The sequence below is a fragment of the Molothrus ater genome, chromosome 1 (genome assembly GCF_012460135.2).
Source record: "Molothrus ater isolate BHLD 08-10-18 breed brown headed cowbird chromosome 1, BPBGC_Mater_1.1, whole genome shotgun sequence".
Lineage (NCBI taxonomy): Eukaryota > Metazoa > Chordata > Aves > Passeriformes > Icteridae > Molothrus > Molothrus ater.
In genome coordinates this window covers 5595475-5622976 of record NC_050478.2, presented here as the reverse complement: position 1 = coordinate 5622976, position 27502 = coordinate 5595475, and the positions used below count along the sequence as shown (strand labels likewise).

The window sequence follows — 27502 nt, the reverse complement described above, 5'->3', positions numbered from 1 at the left end:
AACAAAATTGAAAAGCTGTGAAAGAGTTCTTGGTTTTTACATAAGGCTGCATGTGCCCAAGTGTTCTTTAGGAGGAGGTGAGCAGCTCATAGATTAGGAAAATATTAATGGGAGCTAAAAAAACCCCAGTTTCAGTGAGATAAACAGAACCACAGTGGTGTGCCCTGGTTGGGCCGCTCGAACCATTCCTTGAGAAAAACAAAAATGAACATGTTTTTATAGAACTTACCACTTGGAGAAGGGCCAAGTAACCCATGCCAACATTGTCAAAATTTACAGCACTATTTGTCCATGTCCCATTGAAGGAAAGACAATCATTTCTGCCATGAATGTGATCAGTACTTTCTTCTTTGTGTGTGCATTTCCAAAATCTGCTTCCAAGCCATTTGACTCCTAGAACGTTAAAGAGGAGCCAAAAGACAACGCAGACGAGCAGAACATTGAAGATGGAGGGGATGGCTCCAAAGAGTGCATTCACAACAACCTGAATGAAATTAATGAAAATAATTCATTAATTGAATTCAATAGATCACTTTTCCCAAGAAGCTACTGATTTTTACTTCTTCTGTATCTATTAAAAACTCTCATCCATATAAAAACCCAGACCTCCCCCTATATATTTACCTTTATCCCTTCAAATCTTGACAAAGCTCGTAGAGGCCGCAGTGCTCTGAAAGTCCTGAGAGATTTCAGGCTGGTCCCAGAAGAACAAGGTGAGGAATTTTCAGAAACAGAATTTCGTCCCCAGGAAACAAAGGACAGCTGTGTTCATTGAATTGGAACTGGCATCATTAAATGGCATACTAAATTTCATTTTGTCTATATTAGTAGACAGTCTTGAGATGAAAGTTACAGTATATTTCACCACTAAGTCAAATGAAGAAAATTCACATTTAAAGTTAATATATATATCACAATATAATATATAATATAATATAATATAAAGATAGATATCATTTTACCTCATTCTTTTCTAACATATGAAAAAAATGGAATTAATTCTAATTTGACTTTTTTAAAAACAGTTGACATAATTTTGTTTAATACTAGTATAACAATTAAATTGGTAACTATGATATTGCCATACACTACCAGACCAGAAAGGTTTATTCAGATAAAATACTCTCATTTTCTACATAGTTATTCTCAAAAGTGTATACAGGAATTTATTATTATAACAGAGGATGGGGATGTGGAAACAATTTTTTTCTAAAAAAATATATCTGGTTCATTTTTGTTATTTCTAAGAGAGAAATGATGACATTAAAATAATTTCAATAATTAGGTTTTTTCATTGTTCATGATTTGTCTCTTCCTTCTTATTTGAATTTGCTGCCTCAATGTTCAGCCATTGGATATTTCCATGCTTATCCTCTGTTTTGGACTGCTATTTACATTAGAAAACTGTAACTGCTCAAGCATTCTTTACAAATTGTCATAATATTAGATCTTTCTGTTGAAATTTCCTAGTACTTCACAACTTTCAATGCTGACTATCAAAAGCTACTCTGATGTCACAAGTTAGCAGTTTAGACATTCTTATTCTAAAATATTTAACTTCAGAACAGTCCCACTGTGATGTTGACAAGAAAAATGTTTCATTTTTATACAGCAAGATTATAATATTTAACATTTTCTACATTCAGAGCAAATGTATTGAACACTGCACTTACCTCACTCTTGGTAATTCCAGCATTTGTCTTTAGGGCTATACAAAGCAAAAGATACTTCCCTATCTTTAATTCCCTGGTAAATTATTTTTCCAACCATGTTTTTCAACTGTCGTTGCCATCTAAATTTCTTCTCCTTCAAGGAAGGAACTCTTTCTTTTTTTCTCTTTCTAAATGCCAGCATCCCAGATTTGGTTTGGGTTAGAAGGAACCTTTAAAATCATCTAGTCCCAAACTGTCAATAGCTTCACATTTTCTATTGTCTTAATCAATTTATTTTAATTTTATTTTAATTTTCTGATCCCTAATTGAACTCTCTCTCTACAATTGAAAAGGTTTTTAGAACCATCATGGTCCTCAATGATGGTGATACCGAATAAAATTTCCTTCAGCAACTTCTTGATTATTGCTGACAATTTCCATTTCAAGTCCTAAAACCTCTTTTGGATTGAAGTTTTTTATGCTTTGGAAACTGTCTTTAAGACTTGTATTAATTCATAATCACAATTTACAGGTAGTTCTCTATATAGAAAATATGAAAAATCAAAATGCATGACAAGCTGAGTATAATACTTACACACACAATGATGAAGTCAAGCAAACACCAAGAATTTGTGAAATAACTGTGCAGACCAAAAGCTACCCATTTCAGAAGCATCTCCGTAAAAAAGGTGTAGGTAAATATGATATCAGCATAATCTAGGATAATTTTCACTTTTTTCTTTTCCTGCAGGTGAACATCTTCAAATGCCTGGAATTTCAGAATTCAGTTTTAAAACAGGTCAATAGTTTTATGAATGGAAGATTATTTTTGAATTGCACAAGAATAAATAGTTTGGCTTATTATAACCATTTCATATTAAATTATGGACAACCACCACTTATTTTTATACTTATGGAAAAATGTGATGAACACCTCATCTGGAACTGCTCATTCCTGAAATTACAGGTTTTTTCACCTAAATCTTGACCTTGAGGTTTTAGGAAAATGTTTCATTGATTGCTGTCATTCACATCAGTGTTTGCTCAAGTTTAACGTATTTGCTGCCTTGCTAATTTATTTTAGATTTTTTTATGTTGCCAATCTATTCCCAATTGCTTTTAACACCTTGCATTATTTTCTCACCAAGACTTTGGCAATGTCTGTAATTTTCCTTTCATCCACATCTCCCCTGCTTTTCTGAGCATTCTCCCATGATCACCATCTCATTTATTTTCACTATAAGCCATGGACATGTGTGGTGGTCTGGTGCTCATTCATACTCATTCAGAAAATTTCATATCAGTAAACTTTATAAACTTGTAAACTTTGTAAAATTAACATGTCCCTTTCTGAAAGAGATCAAGTGTATCTTAGAAATGGGAAAGTTCTCAAGACTGCAAATCATCTTTGATGACAAGAAATTGTTACTGTTTTGTTATTTTGCACCTGGGTACCAACTAATTTTTTGTTCAACAGGACATTAAAAATAACTCAGGTTCCTTCCTTACTTCACTTTGGTTCCCCATGAACACAAAGGAGCCCTCACTGGAATTCCAGGTGTCTTAGGTTAGAAGATGTGGCTGGGTGTGTGTCCTATTTCCATCTGTCAGAGCTGGGGCAGTTCTCTCTGTCCATGGGGCAGTTTTTCTCTTTCTCTCTCCCACAGCCAATCCTCCCTCCAGGAGATCTCTGCTGTCCATGGCCACTGAGTGTCCCTGCAGGGCTGATCCAATCCCAGCATCCCATGGGGAGATGCTCCGCCCAGGGGAGGAGCCAAGCATTCCTACCTGGATCCAATCTGAGGTGCTGGCACAGCCCAGCAGCCTTTGCCCAGTGCATTGCCAGAGGAGCAGCTTCTGCTGCCCTGCATGGCCAGAGGGAGCCCAGGCCCATCTGCAGCAGCCCTGGAGCTGCAGAGGAAAACTCCCCCCTTGTGCAGGATCCCTGCTCCAGCAGAGCCACAGCTGGCACTGCAGGAGGGCTGAGCCCCCATGGGATGGGGCTGTGCCACCCCCTGACACACAGGGGACAGGGACTGCTCTCACTCTGGCAGGGTTGTTTTGTATCACTGCATTTTTATTTTAATTTTCCTATTAAAGAACTGTTATTCCTATTCCCATGTCTTTGCCTGAGAGCCTTTTAATTTCAAAATTATAATAATTCAGAGGGAGTGGGTTTACATTTTCCATTTCAAAGGAGGCTTCCTTAGCAGTCACCTGTCTTTTCAAACCAAGACACCAGGGAGTTCCCTGGAGGTTTTGTCAGGAGACTTTTAAAGCAGACAGTTCAAATTTACAGTTCATGGAACAACCACAATGTAATGTACACAGAACTGACTTTAATTGGAAATTTTGACATCTGCCACATAGATCACCTTCAGACTATTTGGTTATGTTCCTTCTGCATTATATAATATTTTATTGAGCAAGTTACTCTCAGTAGACAGTGAATATACTTTCAAATAAAATAATTCTTCCCTTATTCTTCAGTAGAAATGGATATGATCAGGGTAGCAATAAAACACTACCTCACCTGCCAATTTACAGCCACCTTCACTTTTGGCTTCTGATCATAATGTTTGGATGATTTTCAATCTACATTTTTTCAGAGTAGTTAGTCTGCTTTACAAATTTAGAAGTGCTATTATTTTTTTCAAGCTATCCCAAGTAATATCAGACTCTGGTTTAGCTTTGTAATTAACACAAAAGTGTGAAGAACTATGTTCAATGAACAACTATGATTCCATATATTTAAATCCATCTATTTAAATATCTTATCCAAGTGAAGGAAAGCACTATAACTTCTAAAGGTTATATTTATTACACTCTTGTCTCTCCCTGGGGAAAGGAATGTCAGAGTAGGAGAAATCAATTCAATACTATTCCTTTACTGACAACAACTAATTCAAAAGTGGAGAAATTAAATGAAATTTACCAGTGCTGCACTGCTCAACACAATCATAAAAACCATAAAATATTCAAACCCACTATGGTTCACAATTCTGTAGCAGGTTTTTCTAAAGTTCCACCAAGTTCTGCCTGGAAACTTGGTGGTATCCATTACACAACATGGGAAACACTCAACACAACCTGAAAAGAGAGAGAACAGCATATTGGTTCAATGGAAAATGTTGAGATACAGATTTAAAAAGTATAAAACATCTAAAAAAGTCCTTTTACATATTATATGAAGAATATGCTCTTTTATATATGAGGAGATGCCGTTATTGAAATGATCTGAAGCCAAAGAAAAGGTTTTTATGCCAAAATAATCTCTTTTAATAAAGCAACACATCCATGGAATACCAGACATCTTTTTGTGTCCTTCTGCAGAAAGGTTTGTGGGCACAAAAGAAGCCTTTGCTTCTATCTAAAAATGTGTTTATTTTCTGCATTTTTTCCCTTTTTTATTTTGAAAAGAGATATGGCCTTACTAGCAGGTCAGTAAATTATTATTTTTACTAATTATTTAACTTTATTGCACTGCAGAGATTTTGCATCTGGACTCTGTTCACTGCCCTGTGCCAGAAACACTCTTCATTAACCTGTAAAGGCAGCAGGATTAAACCAACAGAGTCTAAGGAGAAGTTCAGGTGATCAAAGGCAGATATCCACACTGCAGATGTCCACACTGGGATGAGCAGACAAACAGTTCCTGATAATCTGGACATACTCCAAATGGATATTTTTGAACACTGGTTCATTTGGCATTAGTGCAATAGCAAAAAAAAAAAAAAAAAAAAAAAAAGACTCCTACTCTCTACAAAGCAGTCCTTAGGCAGCTGGGAGTTTTTAGTCTGGGAAAACATCTCCAGAAGAACAACTGGATCCACAGTGCTGGCTTCAGAAAAGCTACGAACAGAATGATATTTCTGCAAAGGAGAAGAATTTAAGAATTAAAGAATTTAGGAATTTAAGAAAAGAATTTATTTGCTTTTCATTAATAAGGGTAACAAACCTAAAATAAATGAAAATTATAATCTCCTCTCCCTCTCCAAAAGAAATTTGCAGTGTATAAAGTATCTTTATGTTGCTGAACTACCAAAATAAATTATAAATAATAGTACAGAAATAGCCAATCCCTACTTTTTGTTTCCATCACTTTTTTTTAACAGGTTTCTTAGTTTCTTTTAGTTATCTACAGTGGACTTGAAGGAAGGGAAATGTTTAGAAAATATTATTATTTTTATGCTATTATTATCTATTATGCTACAGTTGTAGAGAAAATTCTGATTTCTTCAGGACAGTTCATCTTTAGAGATACAAATCATGTATCAAAAGGCTTGAAGAGGAGAAGGCCCAACATATTAATGCAAAATGATAAAATTTATAATTACCTCTTTTTGATCTTTCTTTGGGTGTGTTACTGTAGAAGCATTTGCCGTTTCAGAAGTCCCAGAACTCTGATTGAAGCTGTTTGAATTCCGCCACTGTTCTCTGTGTCTTAATTTGTCTCCCTGCATGAAATGATGCAAATGATGCAAATCAGTTGATTTTCCACGTATTTTTTTTCCTGACAGTGATTCTTGAAAGGCAAAATTATTTAACAGAATGTAAAACATCCATGAAGTTTAGACACATATAATCAAAGAATGATTTGGGTGTTTGGTTTGGAAGGGGCCTTAAAGATCATGTAGGTTCAATGAGAAGAGAATCTTTCACTAGCAAGTTTTTCTTTTTACAAATAAATAAATAATTTTCCTAAAATGCTTGTAAAAGATTTATGCTTTCAGTTATAGGCAGAAGATCTAAGTGATCAGAATCAGTCCTCAGTCCTTCTGACCCTCCAAATTCAAGAAATACCAGATTCCACTGCAGCGGGGAATGAATCTGTGACATCAAATGCTTATGAGCAAGACATTTGAAACAGCCACAGATGATTCTAGGGTGATCAGTGATTTTTGCTTCTTTGAGAATTTGTCCAAAGAGACTGCACTGATAATGCTTCCTAATATGACCAAAACCATACAAATCCATCCAAAAAAGATCCCTCCAACTCTTACAATTCTTTGATTCTGTGAAAAGAGTTCCTATATCTTCTGTTCCATATTTGACAAACCTGTGTGGATGTGACAGACACCTGAAATGTCTCCAGTATTCCTAAATGCCTCTGCACAGCTGTCATGGAAGTAAAAATGTCTCACTCACATGCAGAAAGACTTGAGCTTTATCCTGCCCAACACAACAAAATCAAGAGATATAAAGGGGAGTCAAAAGTACCATGGAGGTGAGCAGGTGATTAAAAAAACCCCAAATAATACCAAGAATTTTTTTTTAAAGGTATAGCTTTTGTTTACATTCTCTTTGGATTCCATGCAACTGAGAAGCAACATATAATCAACACAAGAGGCCTGCCTTCCAAAAAATCCAGGTGTAAGGCAAAGGAGACAAAAAGAAAGAATGTCTTGATCGAGCTTTGTTTATCAATTGACAGAAATAAATGGAAACAAAACAGTCAGAAGCAGAATTTTGGCTGTCATTGAGGAGAATGATGAAAAAGTGAATCTTCAACATATCACTGAATAACCAAGACTATTTGGTAGCCCTTTTACTGTAAGAAGAAAGTAAATGTGCAGAGATGACAGAAAGGATAATATTTACTGTTGAGTCTTTGAGATTGTATTTACAGATGCAAGTTGTGGCATTCACATTCTCTGAAAAAAATCCCTTCACCAGGATTTTTCTCCTGAGAAGCTGAGAAGCCTCAGAGAAAAGGAAAACAATTCTTATCTCATTTGCTTCTCCTGTGTTGTGCTCATGTGGAATGTGTTTGGAGATTGTTTACCCACAGGTGATTGTTTCATTGGATTCTGCTGTGAGTTGTTTTGGCTCATTGGCCAATTAGGGCCAAGCTGTGTCTGGACTTTGGAAAGAGTCAGGAGTTTTTCATTATTATCTTTTTAGCATTGTGTAAGTATCCTTTCTGTATTCTTTAGTATAGTTAGTATAGTATTCTTTAATATAATATAGTATTATAAAGCAATAAATGAGCCTTCTGAGAACATGGAGTCAGATTCATCATTCCTTCCTTCGTCGGGGCATTCCTGCAAATACAATAGCAAGTCACAATAATTTTTCAAATATCAGTATTCCTTACCTGTTTCCTGTATTCTACAGCTGTGTGCAAAATGTGCCCATCATCACCTTCCTTGAGGTAAGCCTCTGCTGCTGTAATGGGAACACAGGTACTGGGGCTGGTCAAAATTTCTTCATATTTCCTTGCTAGTGAGGAACTCTCTTCCATATGGCCACACTCTATATCAAAGGAGCTGTTGTCTATGTATTTCCTGACATCTGTCATGGCACAATTAGTAACCTCTGTGCCCTTCCCAGAAACTTCTGCCAAAGTCTTCTTTTTGTCTGCTCTTCTGAGGCTTCCCCTCATTCTCTTGCAGCAGTGATCCCAAATTCTGTCTTTCACAGCCTTCAGGCTCTTGTGAATCTGTGCAATGGCAATCTGGTATTTAGTCCCTTCTCCAGGCTCCTCTTGTCCCTCTGGGCCATCAATGTTGAATGAACTCAGCAGCAAAGCAATGAACAGGTTGAGCACCTTAAAATAAAGTAAGTTGGAGATGCTATTGCTAACAGAAGAGACACTTCAGACTTGCTTTCATTAACCCCTAATAAATAATGAAATTATTTACTATTACTCTAGAATATTGCAATAGCATGATATGGCTCCTTCTGGAAGGAATGGCAGCAGAAAAAAAGGAGGGAAGTGAGAGTTTGTGTATATCAAATATATTTTCACATGCTTTGATGTCCATAGTGTATGAGGAGGCAGTTGTAGAAAAACAGCATGCAAAGATGAATTTTAATTACATCACCATCAAAAAGGATCTGATATAGACCAACAAACCAAGCAGATGAAAAAGATTTTGTCTGCCAGCAAATTTACAATTCATCTAGTAAAAACCCAAAAATCTGGTTTCTGTAAATTTTGATAACATAGGGGCAATGTGTTAAGCATTGAAAGAACTTAAAGAACTCAGAACTCATCAAAAGAACTCAGTTTGGTGATTTGGTCTCATCAACACAAAAGATGAAGACATCTGACACCAAATTATGATAAGCTCTGCACTCCTATACTCTGGCTAGAAGGAATAATTTTATTTTGCTTCTATGTCTTGTGTGAGAAAGAGAACGAAAGGGGAAAAGGGAAAAAAGGAGACAGAACAAAACCATATGTCAAATGACACCCAGAAAAGAGAATAAAGTGAATACTTTTCAAAGAGTTAAGTTTTCCTCCAAAGAAAAAAGTAACTGGATGCATTCAGTAGGGACTGAAAATGGACTTGAAACTCACCACCAGGTTTCCTAGCACCAGGACGAGCAAGAAAATGGTGACACATTTCCTTTTTCCAGCCACTTCCATGCATTCCCACATCGTTTCAATCCATTCTCCACATAATATTCGGAATATAATGAGGATTGAATGACTAAAATCTATCATATGCCAGCGTAATTTGCCACTGGAGCTTATTTTACAGGCATTTTTGCCATAATCACCACCCAAAATCTGCATTCCTACTACAGCAAAAATAAATATAGTGATTGCCAAAACCAGAGTGAGGTTACTCAGTGCACCAAATGAGTGTAGAATTATTTTCATAAGAGTGTTCAAGGCTGGCCAGGACTTTGCCAATTTGAAGATCCTGAGCTGTAAATAAAACACAGGGGAAAAAAAAAAAGTTAAAACGGCCCAGATAGCACAGCATACAAGAAAGCCAGATTTACACATGATGTCTTTACTGCAGTAATATCACTATTTTTTCCCCAAAGAAAGCCTTTTAATTGTTTTGATGCAATTAAAATCACTCCAGTTAAAAGCTCATGTTGTTTTACCAATAAATAAAACAGATTTAACATATTCATCAGTAAAATAATATGAGGGTATTTTGCTATATAACACATGTACATTTAAAAAAATAATTTTTTAAAAATAAATAATTACCAGCCTGAAAGGTGACAGATTTGTTCCAAAGCTTGCTAGGCCAATTAAAACGACCAAGCTATCAAAAACATTCCACTTTTCCTGGAAATAGTAGTAAGGATCTAGAGCAATGATTTTCAAGATCATTTCTGCAGTAAAAATCAGGGTGAAGACCTGGGAAGACAAAAATGAAATTCAGAAAAAAAGTCACTGAACAAGGCTGTCTCCTCATGGGAGTGTCCCAGTATGAATACAGGGTTATAACTCAATTTTTAATCTTATATAGACTTAACTTACCTTGTCACTCAGAGAAATCAGTTGTTGGTATTCGTCTTTCATGCCAGGGTACTCCATAGCCAGGAACAAGGTATTCAAGATAATGGAAACCACAATTAAGAGATCAACAAATGGATTCAAAATTACCAATTTCATCTTCTCTTTGACTGCTCTCCAGAATGGACAACAATTCCAAATCAGATACTTTTGAGGGAAATTTTTCCAAAATGTAGGACAGTTCAGTTTTGACTCTGTCAGACAAAGAGGGAAAGTGACATGTGAATAATCATTTGTAGAATATCACAGAATGAAGAATGGGATGATAATTCATTAAAAGGATTGAAAAGTCAATCTCACATGAGCAGAATGGCATCATTGAAAAAATTGTTTAGCTCATTCTGCACAAACTAATCACAGACTAATAAAGGTCAGGCAAAATTTACCCTTGGTAATTGCGAGTTACAGGAGATACGAGAATATTTATTTTACTGAAATTTACATTTGGCAGCACAATTTCCCCTAGTGGCTTTGAAAAGAATGGTGTTTGTGACAGTTTGATCTCTCAGGTCAAGTTACACCATCACCACAGGAAAAACAGGAAGAATGACTTACTTGAATTATCTGTAAGAATTGTGGCTGCACTCATTAACCTCTGTCTTCGGACGGGATCATTGATAGCATCCATTGAGACCTCATAGTCCAGCAGGATCTGCCTCTTTGGTCAGAAAGACAGCAGAGGATAATATAACAGGGGACCATGAAGATATAATAATTACAATACAAATATTAAAAAACTTGCAATACAAAAATTACATCCAGCATGAGATAAGTATGCCTTTTCAAATATACATTATAGCAAAGCTTTTACTTGCTGAAAGAACATAAAACAAAAAAAAAACAAAACAAAAAAAAAATCAGATGTTTGGAGACAAAGAACATGTCATCAAAAGCAGTACAATATTTCAAGAATTTTTTTCTTTCTGAAGATATTTAATTAGCAGTTATATTTCCATTATAAAAGAATGACAGAAACTTTAACAGGGGGCAAGGGAAGATAATCAATCTGTCTTTTCCAGTGAATGATAAAAACAACAGACAAAAAGAACACTGACCATCAGTTTGAATAAACTATTGGCTATTTAACTATGAACTACTGATTATTAATAAATAATCATGTATTAATATGAAAAATAGTCACTTAGTAATACAAATTATTGGGATTTTTAGCCCTATTAAGCCTACCAGATCTAACTTTGAACTGCATTTGAACTCAAGATCTAATATTGAACTGCCTAAAACCAGGAATGGGACTACTTTTGTTTTCATTACAACTACCAGATGACAAGGAACCTGACAGCCTGGGAGTGGACAGACTGACCACATCACAATGCACTGTATTTTAGTATTCCCTCTCATCAAAACTAGATTTGCATAATTTTCTTTTTTGGGAAGGATAAATGATTAAAAATATATCATAATGTTACCTCAAACTCTTATGATATTATGATTTTTATTAACTTACTCTGTAAAACTGTTATTCAAAGAATGAAACTGATATCCTTAGCCTTAAAAGATTAATAACAATTATATCTTTTTTCACTCTGATATTTTAATGAAAATCTAAGCAAAACTTAGCTGATAGAGCTGCCAGAGAACAAACCTCTAAAATGAATTTATAGTACAGTGCTAAAATGCTCATTTTCTCCTCTTTTGTTCTGAATCCAAGAGGCTCCAAAGACTCTTGTAATCATGGCCCATGCAAGTCACCCTTCATCCTTTTCTCTAAGATTTGGTGTCCCAGAAAACAGAAACCCAGAATAATTTGTGTGCCACCCTTACTAAAGTTCTCAGTCTTCTTGTTGAAATCCACAGGTGTTAAGGAACCTTCAGAGTTGTGGTTTTGGAAAGGACAAGGAGATTCACTTACACTGAACTTGTTACTGCTGCTCATTGATCTTTAGCTGAAGGAAGTAACTGGGCATGAGAAGTCCTCTGACAAATTGGGATTTAAAATAGGGATGTGCACTAGAGAAATAATGTTTATAAACTCATTCTGTCCTACCAAAAAGCTTCTACCCAATGTGCTTCTCTCTTCGACTTAGCACCTTTAGCCTCTTTTTGTGATGGAAGTAGAGAAGACATTGTTTGAGGAGTCCTCAAACAGCAGAGCTTGTATTACCAGTAGTTGTCATAACATGGAATAAATTATTCTTATTTGACTAAAGGTAAAAATTTGCATTGGAGAAGCTCACACTGCTTGGATCATGCTTTAAGTTTTCCTAGAGATCTTTAGAACTTTGTCATTCCCTGGACACAGAGAGGGGAAAGGACCTTGGAAAGGTCTGAAGATGTTATTTCTGAGATATAAAAATCCAAATTACATTTGGCATCCATCTGTGCAGACTTTGTAGCCTTGCCAGAAGTAAGGTCTAGCAAATAATCCACATTTATCTCCTGTGTCATACATCTCCTGCAGCAGAGTCACAGACTTAGAAGAATAAAGTTAAATAGAAATAAACAGCCATAAAAATGATTTTTATACTTACAGAAGATATGACACCTATTATGAATTTATTTTTTTTCTGAATAGGTACAATAAACACTACCATGGGCTGTGACACAGCATTTCCTTTAAGTGCAGCAGAACCAAACTAGGTCACAAAATTGAATTACATTCTTAACACAGCAGGGGAAACATTATTGACTACAAGAAGCAAATGCTTTACTAAAGGAGTTGACAGGTGGTTGCCAAGTGGGTGATTTGGATTCGTTCAGCTCAAATATAGAATTTATTATAGCTGGGATTATAGAATTTAGAAGAAATTCTGACCATGATGACTGTCAGAATGAGAATTTAATCAATTTTAGCTAGGACTATATGCCTGAGAAAGACTCCCCTTCAAGGATACTTTTCAAACAGATGAAAGTTGGAACATGATTTCTCTTAGCTCTGCTATTGGAAAATTTTCATTTTCAGTAAGATGTGTGGAACACTTCTGATGCTCTCTCAGAAGCAAAAGAGAATCTGTCACAGGATGAAACCAGTATAAGGGCATTAGAAGCTTTCTTTTTAGATATTGTTGAAAATAATTAAGTAAGATGGATAATTGCCTGAGAATTATTTTGAAAGATTCAGCTCAGGATTAAAATATCTAAATATAGGTATCTAAATGAAGATGCTGACAAAGAGCCAGAGAAAGAATCAAGCTGGGATGGTCTTCTAGAAGATACAGTATTTTGTCAGTGGCAAAGGTACTGTGGAAAAAAAATCTCCAAAATTAAGCAAAGAAAGAATAATGAGTCTTATTAGAAGTTTCTTAATGGACTTAAAAATGAGTGATCAGCAGAGGAGCCAGGAATCACTGCTGTAAACAACATGTGAAACAATATGTGTGGGATTCAGCCTAATGTTTTAGATATCCATGCTTAATTTATCCATGTGTGCAATGCATTTAAAATCCCAGTATATGGGACACATGTTTCTGATAAGTTTGATTCACATAAATAAATGTTTCTGAAGCCATTTGAGATGGACTATTGAGACATTTGGTAGCTGAGACATCCACAGCAGCAGACATGGCACATAACATCTGTGCCCTTCCACAGAGGAGGTGAAAGCCAAGTAAGACACTAGAAAAGCTCTAATGTCACTAGGTATCAATTTGTGACCTGAAAAATTAAATCTCCACTTGACTCTGGGAGTTTAGAACCTAAAACACACGGAGAAACCTTAAAAACCCCAAAAATTCACAATCTAGTTGCATAAATGTAGATATTTAGCAACATTTAGGATGCTGTAAGGTTTATGAGATACCCACAAAGTGATGGAAGATGTGCCACAGATATTAAAGATATCTAGAATATCCACCATATGCAAGAGCATCTACACTGGCACCAGATGCCTAAAGTCAGCAAGTGAATCACATCCCAAAGATCAGAAATCTTCATACTGAACTAAACCCTACCCTAAATATTTCGATCAGAGAATTAGCTGTCTGTAGAAAGGAATAATAATTTAAAAAAATAAAATTTAAAAAATAGTTAGGTCTTTAGGAAAACTCTTAAACTTAAGAATTTTACACATTTATTTCTGCAGCACAAACAGAGATATTGACATATTTTACCACAGCTCTCAGAGCACAGGTCTATGATGTGCCATAAGTGACAGCCACTTCCAACTTCCCTTTCAGGTGCAGGTAATGCTGGCTCCCTCTGTTCCGATAATCTCATCCTTGAATTGTCATATCACATGCAAATCTAATGAATGTATTTTCTATTGCAAATACTTACGAGCTTCTTGTGGCAGCGATCAGGCTGTGAACGAAAAATTTGCTCCTCATTTTCCTGGTCATCTGAAATTAAGTTTTGTCTTGAAGTAGGTGTTTCTTTATTACTCTCTTTTCCTTCTGAATTTTTCAAGTCAGCAACTGGCATTTCAGATGCAGCATGCAAGGCCTTACTGCTTTCTTCCACAGCCAACATCTGTAACAGGAAAAGCAGAACATCTGTCTGTTAATTCAAAGCAAATTCCAATGCATGGACTAAGATCATATACATGTAATTATTATGATATCTGAATTATTTGCACTGACAATTCCTAGGCTTCAAATGTTAAACTGTCATCAAAAGACAGGAGTAAAAAATGCTATTCACAATTCTGAAAGACAAAGCAGGGTTACCTGTGAGCTACTCTAATTAAAGTCTGCCCTTGTCACTTTAAATATTGTATTTTGTATCTGATTTACAAAGTATGAGGGCTTATCCTTTCACTTTCCTTTTCTTGCTTTGAAAAGGACCTTGAGTCCAAGAAAGCTCAAACTAAATCCTAAAATGTTAAATTTTCCTAAATCCTAATCCTGTTGAAAGAAAAACAGAAAGAAGAAAAAAGGAAAACAGAAGGAAAAAAAGGCCTGTCAAGGTGGAATGTCAGGCACAGAAACATTACAGAGCTGTCAACAACTGTAGAGGAGGAACTTGGTAAAATGGTGATGCCTAACACTTAAATGATGAAATTTGATAATTGCTAGAGAATATTTGTTTGTCCTCTCACAAGTCTGACCTTTCTGACTGTGAGCAGTAAACCAGGGAAATCTTTCATTTAAGGTAGGAGTTAAATTGCATCTACCAATGCTTCCTTCCTGCAGTAATATCAGGAAGGGATACCCAGAGAAAGGAATTTTTGGGCACAGTAATAATGGTACTGTACAAGAACAGGGCAAACTATGGAGTGCAGCATTCAAGCAATATCATAAAAATTACTTTCTTGCCAGAAAGACATTCCTGTACAATGTCAGGTCTGCAAATCCTAAAACTTAGTATATTTTAAGTTGGATTTATGATGGGTTTTTGTATCACAGGAATGTTTATGTATTTAAACATATGTATATATGCATATATGCATTTGGAAAGACATAAAGAGAAATGCAGTGTCAGAAAGTATTTTAAGAAGCCCATGTTTAATTCAAAACATTATTTCCCTAATTCACAACCAGAAGAAAACAGAAGGAACTACAGATCATATATGATCATTTACAAACCTGTTCCTTCTCTATAATTTGTCTGGCATCCTGAAGCAGCTTTTCTTTTGCCTCTGTTTCAGCACGAGTGGCTCTGTTTTCCTCTTCATATGCCATAGTTACCACAGCCAAGATCAGATTGAAGAGATAAAATGAGCAGAAGAAGATGACTGCCATAAAAAAAAAGATGCAGGACACTCCAGAGGTACGGATGGTCTGTGAGGAAAAGGTAAAGGTGGTAATAAATTCCAAATTTAAACTAATATTTACAAAGCAATTTCACAATAACTATAAAGAATTTATTTTTCTATGCAATACAAAAGGTTAATGCACTGCAGTGTTTTCAATGAACAACAGTAGGATCTGCTTCTGGTCTAAGTCATACATGAAAAAGTCGCATACTGGAGAAAAGAATTAACAAATCTCATTCTTAAAATAAATCAAATATCTTCCAGCAAATCAGGCTAATGACCATCAGAGTTTAAGCTATGAGAAGACAACTTCATCTGTAAAGACATAGATGACTGTGGAAGAAATTAATAAAATTCAGTAATAAAGATGAAACCTAGGATTTTTTATATAATCATGACAGATGTTTTAATTACAGAATCAGAGGCAACATTTAGACTGATTATCTTATTCTTTTTTTAATGGTAGCAGAGGAGATGATTCAAAATTAAGCTCTGAAACATTAAAAACTAAAAGTAACATGACCTGCAAATGGCAAAAGACATTGCATCCATTTAAAAAGTCCCAGTTAATAAAGGCTGATGGAAAAAAGAGCTAAAATGGATCAATATGAAAGGTACAGAACAAGGCAGAGAATATTGCTCCTGTCTGGAAAAGGCACTGTATAGATGTAGGGGATCCAGGAAGTTCTCTACAGGTATTTTTACATCATTTTAAAAAAAAAACACAGAATTGAAAAGTTACATTCAACTCTCAGAATTAAAATATAAAGTCCCCAATTTTTTTAGTACCATGTTGTCAAAAATGAAAGTGTATATGTTGAGCCAAAAGGTTTGGTGAGGAGTCAGCACTTAAAAGGAAGACAAACAGAGAATGTGACAAATCGTCACATTCCCTGCAGTAGCAGGGAGCTCCCTGGCTGGATCTGCTCCATATCTCAGTCCTTGGGTAGTTACATACAAATTTTTAACTCTTATTTAGCTCTTAACCACCTGAGTGTGTTCTCCAACAAAACTAGGAGCATTCACAGCAGGGTTGCTCCTACCCAACATCACTTGCCGAAGGTGCTACAGCTCAGTCACTTGATTCTACTTCCTTAATACTTACATTGATTTTAGGAGAAAATTGGTGTCAGTAATGTTAAAAGCAATACAGACTTTTCTAGTGGACATAAAGCTCTGAATTGCACATCCAAAGTCATTCCAGCAGGTAAAAAAAGCACCCACTTGTCTGTAGAGACGCTCCCAGTAGTCCTGGGTCATCAGCCGGAACACAGAGAGGAAAGCCCAGCCAAAGTGGTCAAAACTTGTATAACCAAAGTCAGGATTTTTCCCAATCTTCTCACAGGTGTAGTTCTCTGGACACCCACTTCTAACCACAAAAGAAATGTTAAACAATACTTATGTGGAGATTCAATTGAATTTGAAAGAATCCAATACATGGCAACAAGTAAAGAATTGTTCAGTTTGTCTGAAAAGAGGTTCATTATTCCCCAAAATATTCCTGCCAGAAGGGCTGATTCATATCTGACCATCCCAGAAAACCATTTGTCTAGTAAAGAAAACTAGACAGAAACCTTAGTTTGGGACTAGACAAAAACTCTCATTGATGTAGGATATGTCCTAACAAATACAGAGAGCGGGGGAAAATGGAAATACCTTTATTTTTAAATAATTCACCAAGATGAAGAGAGCAGAATTTATTAATATCTAAAAAGTCTTTAGTGATCTGTTCCCCTTCTCATTTTTATCATTCTACCTTATCATTATACTCCTAGCAGTTAGCAACAAAGTACATATAAAATTGGCTGCATTCTTGTTCTTCATTCCTTTTCTGGTGTGAAATATGTGGTTTTTAATTTAATTGATCCATTTCTTCCTCCTGAAGAATCATCACCATTCCTTTAGACCAAAATAAAACCATAGTTCTGAAGGAAAAAATGAAGAAAGTACTAAAACTGCTTTGTTCACTTACTTGAAATCTTCACTGTACTCACACAGCAATATTTCAGAAGTGTCTTTCAATCTAAAGCATTGCTCTAATAAAAAAAAAAAAAAAACCAAACAATCAAAGAATCATAAAATTAAAAGTTTTCAGTTGCTACAGCTTTCTGACAGTAAACCAAACATTACTACACTTTATAAACACTCTGATGGATCAAACCTCTGTGAAAGATCCTTTCCCAACAGGACTGAGTCTCAGCAGATCTGTCTCTGGCAATTTAAAATAAATAGTAACAATTTGCTGCACAACTAACAATGTAAGATTCTATTTGATCTTGGGTAAAAATAAGAATCTCTATGAAAACTAGACAAAATCCATTAATTACAGAGTAATTGGAAAAAATCATTCTCTGTGCAGTAACCCTAAAATTAATATCCCTGTGCAATGCACAGATAAGGAAGAAAATGCTTATAGAAACTCAGTCCCTCTATCCCACAGAGTGCTGATCTTTCTCCAAATCCAAGATTCACTACTCTCATATTCAGTTGTCCTAGAGACTTCATACTACTACTTGTGCAATTGGAAGGACAAACCTTCTTGGCAGAAATACGTTCAACTATACATTAACATGCCTGTGAAAAATCAATACATACATAGGAAGATACACAGATTATGTAAAGGGAGAAAAGAAAAACATTTACCTTCATCATTTGGTACATATATCTTGGGATCCTTACATAATGAGTCATCGTACAGAGTTTTATTGAGGATACATTTGGATTTTAAATTGCCCATGAAGAGCTGAAGGCCTATTAGTGCAAATATACTCAAGCAAAATACAGTCAGGATCAGCACATCCAAGAGCTTCTTAACAGACTCAACAAGTGAATTTACAATGACTTTCAGACCTAGGAAGATAAGATCCAATAACATAGTAAGTGAGAAAAAGACTGTAATGATATTCCTATATGACAAGTCATGACAGCTGCAGGTTTGTTAAAGACAAAGTATTGATCTGTGGCTTTTTGCACTAAAATTAAACACCTTCAATGCTTCATTAATGCTATAATTTCATAAAAAATCAAAATATATTTGCAATTACATGGAAATGATAAAGTTAATATTATGACCATGAGATATATTGTAATTTATAGATTTTCAAGCCAATTTTTGCAGTTGGACTCTGAAATCATTCTTTGGTACCCTAATTAAGGACACAACTTACAAAAAATATTGAACTCTGGATAGCATATGCAACACACTGTTGAAAGTATTACACACAATCTAGACAGTGGCTGTGGTCAGTAAGGAAACAAATGAAAGTCTCTCAAATTGTGAAATCAGCATTCTGGGAAATAAACCAGACAAGGATTAGCTAATGAGGTAGAACATGAAACCAGAAATATGGTGGTTTAGATATATTATGTTAAGAAAATATATTACATACAGTGGGCTGCTCCAAGAAGACAAATTAAAGAAACAAAGGCACTGGGCTAAATAAAAATGAACATCAGTAATGGGATAAAAAAATAATAAAATAATAATGCAGAATATAAATTTGCCTTTGTCAAAACCATTTGAAGGAAAGATGATTTAAAAAATTATGTTAGGGTGCTGCTGAGGGTGCAAAACTGTCACACCTTGGGGTCACAAAAAGTGACCAGAGAACTGGAAGACAAGAACAGGAGTGGAATTAGAATTTGCATTCTGGTGAAGCAGAGAGAAAATCAGTAAGGTGTATTGTTCCTTACCTGGTATTACTGAAATAGCTTTCAAAGTCCTCAGTACTCTGAAAGTTCGAAGAATTGAAACATTGCCAACACTATGAAATGCAGCCATGTACCTGCAAAATTAACCCATACTCAACTGAATGACAAAGATGGAGCTTTTCAAAGCATTTCCTTATGGAACAGGCAGTAATGAATTCACTGCATAAAATATATCCTAAGATACATGCCTAAAATTAGGAATCTAAGTCAATTTCTCGGCATGGATCTAAAGTAATGGGGCTTTGGAGCAGTGCCTCTGAAAAAATATACAGTAAGTTCCTACTTTGGGTGGATGTGGATGCTTTAACTTTGGAAGAGTTTATCCATCAAAATTTCAAATAAATATAAAACTGCCAATGTCATAACCACACTCTTACACTGAGACTTCTCTCATGAAAATACATGTTGCTGCTATCTCAAAACAAAATACACACTTCAGGAGAAGGAAGTTGAGCAACAGTGGATTTATAATGTGTTTATTCTGTACCACAGGGGCTCTCTAACCTTTAACAGTCACTGAGAACTTGAGTATTGCAACTTGTTTCAATTTTAACATTTCAACAATTAAAAAGTTTCATCAAATCAGTATTTTAAAGCATTGCATAGTCTATACAGCACTTTAACAGGTTACCCCAAATTTTCTAAGACTTCTTATGTCAGATAGGACATGAATTGTGACTCATCTCATGACAAGCTCATAACTGGTAACAGAATTCCTTAAAAAATAAAGTCTCTATAGAAAAATCTGAGACAACAATGGTTGAAAAGGCAACCTCCCCCTCAAAGCATGACTTTGTCAGCAGCAGATCAGAGCACATTGGCTTTGCCTAGTCTGTAAGATTGAATAATTATCAAGTACCCTAAGCAATAACAACACTTGAGTTAGCAGTTGAGCTAATTTCTAAATAGTTTTTATTGTTGTACTATAAGACATGGAAAAAAACAGGTGGAGGTACTGTATTGTAAAGTTGAACATTAATTAATTAGGGGTGAAAGGACCATAATTTAATTTTTCATGCAACTGTTGGACTGTCTTGTGATATTTGTAACTATCAGTAACTATCTAGTGATAGATGCTGATGATCAACAGTATTCAAGTTCCTTAGCAGTTCATTTTTACCTGTAAGATTAATTGTTCATATACATATTGATGTGTGTGATGACACCTGGGTACATATCATCTATTACTTCACAAATGAGGAAAAACCTACCTGTAGTGCTGCAAACTACTCCCTTCTTTTTTATTCTGCCACCTGACAACTTCATTTGGTGCCTTTAGCTCTCATTGTAGGAAGAAAAATATTATTTTTTCTCTTTTTGTCTCTGTGCTGTACACTTCAACTGTGTTCCTGCTCTGCGATTGTCTTTTCATGTCAGTTTTTCTCTATGTAGTTTTTTGGTATGTGGAATTGCAGATATACATATTCACTGCAGCTTTTTTAATTCTGACATCTTTTGACATGTGAGGAACAAAACTACACAAGGTCCTGAATTAAAACACAGGCTACACAGAGAAATAATGTGTATTCTGCTTCTTTACTTCTTACCCCCAACGTCTTCATTTTCTACCTCCTTCTCTGACCATGACTGCATGCTGGAGTGGTGCTTTTACAAAACTGTCTGTTTAAACTACAACATCATCTTCCCAACAAGTGGAGGCTATTCCAGAGCCCATTAATTTGCATGTAAAGCAATATGTGTTGTTCCTTGAGCATCATTTGACACTGGGATTTCATCAGTTATTTACCACCATTCAACACCTTGTGACCCATTTTGGACCCTTCTCAAATGAGTTTCATCTGATTCAGAGTACAGTTAAGACAACATAAAGGGGCTGGCTTGGTTTGGGCTGTTTATGCAATTACCTCCTGACAAAATTCAAATAAAGACTAAATTGAGAACAATCACACAGTTCTAAGATGAGCTTTTAATTTAGGTCTTACTTTAAAGTCTGTTCTTCTCATTGCAGGCATGCAAAATGTTATTCAAGCACAGTTTAGCAGGGAGGATGCCAACAACTGTAAGGAATTTCAGCAACACCAAATGTTATTTTCTCTTATTTGTCCCCTGAGTGTAAAAGAAATACTGAGTTTTACTTACATTACAATAATAATAGAAAAGTCCAAGCAGTTCCATGGATCTCTTAGAAAAGTAAATTCATTCCAAACAAATCCTCTTGCTACTACTTTAATCAATATTTCAGTAGAATAGACAGCAGTGAAAACATGTCTGAGGAGGAAAGTGTATATTAAAGTTACACAAATAAAAATATCAATGGACTGATACACATTCAGACACATTTCTATGTTTTCTCTGTTTAGTCTCTGCATGGAGATAAAGGTAGAAAATGTGAAGCAAAATAGGACAGGTTGCATTACTTTCAGAAGCATCATGGGAACAAGATGTCTTCCTGAATTTTAGTAATTTTTCCATATAAATCTACAAACACAAACATTCACATAAGCATATGATGCTATTTCTGGATGAAACATAGCTCACATTTCCTTAGGAAACATTTTCAAGATTGTGTTTAAGTTCTAAAGCAGGCTGGGAAAGCTCAAAGCCTCTGGCAGAACAAAAACAATAAAGATTTATTTCAGTCCGTAAAATTTGCACATTTTATATATTTATTCTGACAAATACACTACAACTGAAAGAAATCCTACAGAAAATTAAGTTCTTACCATGCTTACCCCAAAATAAAAGGAATTAAAAATTACAGAACTTCTGAGGCTCCAGGCACATTTTCCAGATTTAATTCTGGAATATGAACTCAAGTTACACTGGATACAGTGCTCAAGTACCAAAGGAAGCAAGACATTACAAATAAGTGGCTTCCTAGTGGGAACAACAGACTTAGGAGTGTCACCAGGAAAGAGAGGAAAGAACAGAATAAATATTTATTCCTTTATACCTTTTGCATGAGGCAACTACAACAGGCATTCAGGTTATTGCTCTAGAATGAGAGATATTAAGTTAAAATCCTGCTGCACAGTCTCTCAGAAAGATTTAATCCTCAAAAGGAAAAATGGGCCAACCTCCTATGTTACACCAGATGGCAAAATTAGGCAAGATAGAAAAAAGGGCATATGGTGAGAACCTCTAAGAAAAGGCACTGAATCTCCACAAAAGACTGGGTGATATAATAACAGTCCTCAGCCTTCCTCAGGGGTCTATCCAAGAATTTTCAAGCCCCAGAATTAGACCACCACATTATTTAAATTTTTCAGTCCTACATGTTAGTATCCTTGGAAAAATAGTGAGCACATGGCCATTGAGGTACTTACTCAGTCCAGTAGGCTTCTACAAGAAGGTGAGGGATAGTCATAGCCATACAATTGAGTAACACAGTAAATGTAATAATGCCAAGAAAAACTGTGAATAGTAAGTCAAGGGAAAAACCTCTGTATTATACAAAATCAGGTTCATGCAAGTTGCTGATTTCCACACAAAAACACCACACAAGCATTCAAAAGATAACTTTTCATTTGAATATATTCAGAACTTATCGTGTGTTTTCCAAAGAAAATTATAACAGAATCACAAATTACCCTGAGTTGGAAGGGACCTACAAGGATTACCAAAATCCAATTCCTATTCTTGCTAAGGACCATCCCAAGAACCTCCCACCAAGATCAAATCTTCTCAGCTGGGTAAAATTCATGTTTTAAATTTAAAAATGAATTATCTGCACATGAAGATGGTTTTGGAAGTTAGGACACTAGTGGGACATAACATGTTTGACATGCTCAGGTATGTTCACCTAAAAAGACCAATTTCCACTCATTAATAATTCCAAATAAAAGCAGAAGAAGCAGAAACAGAGGGACAGAATGACAGAAAATGGCACAGAATATTTTAATATTCAAATCATGGAAGCCAATGAAAGGATATGAATGGATCAGAATTTTAATTGCCTTTTTTCTGACTGGATTAAAAGGACCAAATATAAACAAGGCAGGTGTGGCAGTAAACCGGAAAATAGTCCTCCTTTTATTTAACACCATAAAAGTCTATTAAAAAAAAAAGATTCATAGTACATGAAACATTTGAATGAATTAAAAATTTGTGCAAAAATTACATGTTCAGTTTTTCAATTCTGCATCTTGAGCTATATCTAACTGCAGTTAGGAGCACAGCTTTCCTTTATTCTAACTTGGAGCTGTGACCTGATTATTCACATTTTGAAGGAAAGCAACTCTATTGAAGTTCATTATTGCCTGAGAGGAAGAATCCATAATGGGAATGAATATGAAGAGCAAGTAATCATATTCATTTGGTCAAAGTAATTAAATTACTACTCTGGGACTGTAACAATGGCCTTAATACCTTACTCTTGGACAGTGTTACAGGCTACAAGAGATTATTTACAAGATGCAGATTGTGCAGTACTGTCAAAATCCTGGACAGTCAAAGCAAATTTTTAATTTTGAAATATCTCCATATTGTCACATAATTCCTTCTAAGCTACCTTAAGGTCCATGCAGCTCAGCACATTTGCCACATAGTAAAAATGAAATCTCTTGAATGAAAAACACAGTTTCCTAACTTTAATATAAATTTCTTCAACTCAGTCAACCTCAGTTCTTCTTCATCAACAGTATCACTTTGATTACTTTAAGAAAAAGGTATCTGGAAGATCAAAGTCTAAAGCATGCTCTCTGATAAAATTATTACACTCCAATACCTTGCTGGCATACATTAAAACAGCAACTAGGACTGGATGGAACCTTCTGCTCTTCATATCAAGTCTTCTTTGACAGTAGTAATAATTTAAGTATTTAATTTAGAAGGGATTCCTAGACTATATACTTTATACACTGCTATAGTCAGCATCACCAACCACTTTGGAATAGCATGGAGTATGTGCAATATAAAGATGGAACAATAAACAAAACTAGTGAGACATAAAGTTACAGAAAATTAATTTAAGACAATGAAAGTACATAGGTTTGCTACACAGAGTAATGGAAAATCTCAAATGTGCCTCCCTTAATTTGTATAGTATTTGTAATTCAGTGAAAGCATCTGCAATTCCAGCATGACCAACTGTTGGGCAGGCACTGTTTACACAACAGGGAGCTCAAGCCCACAGGCATCAGAGAAACTGCTCTAGAAAACAAAGCATCACTAATCCCAGAATATATTTACTATTAAAGTGCACCATTAACATATCATGTTTTCATAATTAACTTTGATTCTTGACTGGAATTTAAAATACCTCTTCATTCCATGATGCAGAACATATCTTAGAACTCCCCCCCAAAAGCTGTCAGTAATGTTCAAAGCTCTGTCTACAGAGCAATCAAACCCCAGCACCTCCTGAACAGAGCTTTTACTATCCCTTAAGAGCTCAGCAGGCAAAAATTAAAAAAAAAAAAAAAAAGCTTTGGGAAGTTTTAACCTTGTGATCACTGTAGTATGGATCAAAATCCTCCAAGGGTTCCCCAACCAGCTCTGCAGGAATGTCCCCATACAGAGATGGCAACGTTTTGCAGATTTTCAGGTCAAGCTGAGGAGTAAGTTTATCTTCTTCAACTCCTTGCTCCTTAGTCTCCTTAGCCTTCTCTTTAACTTTGACTTGCTCCTTTTTTTTGTTGGCAATCCTTTCCTCGATTGCTGCCAAGGACTCGGGGGTGAATCGTCGAAACCTGTTAGCTTCTGATGGCCAAAACAAGGGATCCATTTTTCCTTCTGACTGTTTGTTTCCAGTACTAGAGGTAACTTAAGAAAGAAAGCTCTTGACAATTACAGAATACCAGAAATAACACACTGCTTTAATATCTATTAGATAAATTATTTTTTACTTGTCTGAAACACCATGTCAAAATATAATAAAATAGAATATGAATAGACTATTTAAATTGAAAAGAATCTACAATGACCATCCAGCCCAACTGCTGACCAGTTCAGGGCTGACCATTGAAAGGTCTTGGGCATTGCCCAAGTGCCTCTTAAACACTGACAAGCCTGGGGCATCAACCATCTGGATGGTTGATGCCCCAGGCTTGTCAGTGTTTAAGAAGGAGCTGACAGGAAGCCTGTTCCAGTGTTTGACCACCCTTTTGGCAAAGGAATGTTTCCTCATGTCCTATGTAAACCCCCTGCAGTGTGGCTTTGGACCATTCCCACATGTCCTATCACTGGATCCCAGGGAGAAGAGCTCAGCACCTCATTCTCCACTTCCCCTTCTCAGGAAGCTGTAGATGAAGTCGCTGACAGCCATGAGGTCACCCCTCAGCCTCCTTTTCCCAGAAGCAGACAAGCCCAAAGCCCTCACCAGCTCCTTGCAGGGCATTCCTTCCAGCCCTTCCACCAGCTTTGGCGCCCTCCTCTGGACGCACTCAGGGACCTTCTCATCCTTCCTAAATTGCAGGGCCCAGAAGTGCCCACAGTGCTCCAGATGAGGCCACACCAACACTGGACACACTCAAGGACCTTCTCATCCTTCCTAAATTGCAGGGCCCAGAAGTGCCCACAGTGCTCCAGATGAGGCCACACCAACAATGGACACAGCAGGACAATCACCTCTTCTGAGCAGCTGGTCCTGCTGTGAGGCACCCATGATGAAAGGCAAATCAGGATATATATGAGGCACCCAAGATATAAGGCAAAACCAACTAGAATACATGGATTCAGAAGAATGAGTAATGAAAACCAGACCAAATAAAATCAACTACTTCATCTGGATCCACCATGTATGATTCAGGTTACAGAAGAGATACTTTTTTTCCTTTGCTTTTCCAGCTTGGAAGCATCAAGATCACGCCTCTATCACAACTCTGACAATCATCTAATTGTTTCTCACTGTAAATTAAAGTATCAGCAGCCTTGCACCTCAGCGACTGCTCCTCTGTACTTTCTGAAAACAGAACTTAGTTCCACATGTCCCATCTTTAAGGCTCATCAGATCCATCCCTTCCACAGCAAGGCCAACACCAAAATCAGCTCAAGGCTTTATCCAGTTGCATTTTCAATTACTCTGCTTGAGGTTTAAACCCCTGACAAAGGGGAAGGGTGGCAGTGAGAAGCACTGAGGTGACAAGGCAAATACTGTAAGTATTCAGTTACTAATGCCCAAATTTACCACAGAACATTGCTGTAGATGACAGCAATTTACATGACACCAGTTCTCATCCACAGAAGATGAAGAAAATTTTGACCCGTTACAGAATGATTTGTCCTTTGTGACTCACGTCAAAACCAATTACTTCCATTTAATAAACAATTTTGGTCACTGCCAAGTCTTTAAAACACTCTGCATTTTTGATTGCTGAGATCCAGCTGTGCTGCTACTCCTTGTGAGCTCACATGTAGACCATGTTAGAGAATCAATATTCTCTTGCAATTACAGCTCTCATCTTTAGATGCAGATATATTTATTTTAAAAGAATATGCAAGCAAAAATGATTGTGTAATGATTTTTTGGGGTTTATGGGACTTGGGAGGGTTTTTTTTTCTCCTCTGGGACCTTCCAAGCATGTTCAGATCTGATCAGGAACCGCAGTCAGAGATTAGAATTTACCATGGTAACAAAATGGAAGTATATAACCAAAGAACTGTTACTTTGCCAAACCACACAGACCCATTTCCAATTGAAAGCTCAAAAGATAAATTGAAAATCAAGATGTTCTTTTTTTTTTAATTTGCAATAACTCTAAGAAGATCAATTTTATCTTCAAAGTAGTTTTAAGGACAATAGAGAAACTCGGCTTTTAGGGAACTACGTCAGCTGAAATAAATTAAGCAAAGAAAATGGTTTTAGCAAATGCAAATATCAGTTTTGTACTAAGGATTTCAGAGCTGAATAAAAAAATAATTAAAAAAAAATGAGACACAAGTATTGATCAAGAGCAAAAATATGCAACACATTCCCTTCAGTAACTGTGACCAGAAGTCATAATTGGATAAACTTCCACGGACATTCATGAGAGGATTTCTTCAGCAGACCTGTACCAGAAATGCACTGTGCTCACATGGAACAACAGAGTTCCTGGCCTTTGATCAACTGCCAAGTATTTATAGATTGTGACTTGGGTTAGGAAAAAGGAAGGTAAGAAGATGAGACTGAAAAATCCTTCTAATACAAAGGACTGAATTTATATTAAAAAGACAGAGTGACAACTTGGGATTCCTGAGGCTCAGCTAAACTCAGCCACCTACCATATTCTGCTGAATTAATTGAATTTTTAAGGCAAGACTCTGAGGTAAAGTATTACTCTG

The 27502-nt window shown here is 36.0% G+C and overlaps 1 protein-coding gene across 1 annotated transcript in view; it reads right to left on the bottom strand.

Annotated features, from left to right (window-relative positions):
* Window positions 1-24965, bottom strand: part of LOC118684053 (sodium channel protein type 5 subunit alpha-like) — a 32336-nt gene extending 7371 nt beyond the window's left edge. Inside the window, exons 1-20 of the mRNA XM_036378735.1 lie at window positions 24684-24965; window positions 23174-23292; window positions 22567-22656; window positions 21380-21508; window positions 19262-19353; window positions 18212-18418; window positions 17559-17583; window positions 16793-16937; window positions 15399-15593; window positions 14152-14343; window positions 10474-10576; window positions 9883-10112; window positions 9607-9759; window positions 8959-9312; window positions 7750-8202; window positions 5410-5524; window positions 4588-4742; window positions 2183-2421; window positions 625-694; window positions 230-484 (exon numbers count right to left, since the gene is read on the bottom strand). Coding sequence (XP_036234628.1) covers window positions 230-484; window positions 625-694; window positions 2183-2421; window positions 4588-4742; window positions 5410-5524; window positions 7750-8202; window positions 8959-9312; window positions 9607-9759; window positions 9883-10112; window positions 10474-10576; window positions 14152-14343; window positions 15399-15593; window positions 16793-16937; window positions 17559-17583; window positions 18212-18418; window positions 19262-19353; window positions 21380-21508; window positions 22567-22656; window positions 23174-23292; window positions 24684-24965 — 3603 coding nt within the window. The remainder of the gene's footprint in view (window positions 1-229; window positions 485-624; window positions 695-2182; window positions 2422-4587; window positions 4743-5409; window positions 5525-7749; window positions 8203-8958; window positions 9313-9606; window positions 9760-9882; window positions 10113-10473; window positions 10577-14151; window positions 14344-15398; window positions 15594-16792; window positions 16938-17558; window positions 17584-18211; window positions 18419-19261; window positions 19354-21379; window positions 21509-22566; window positions 22657-23173; window positions 23293-24683) is intronic.
* Window positions 24966-27502: the final 2537 nt, after the last annotated feature.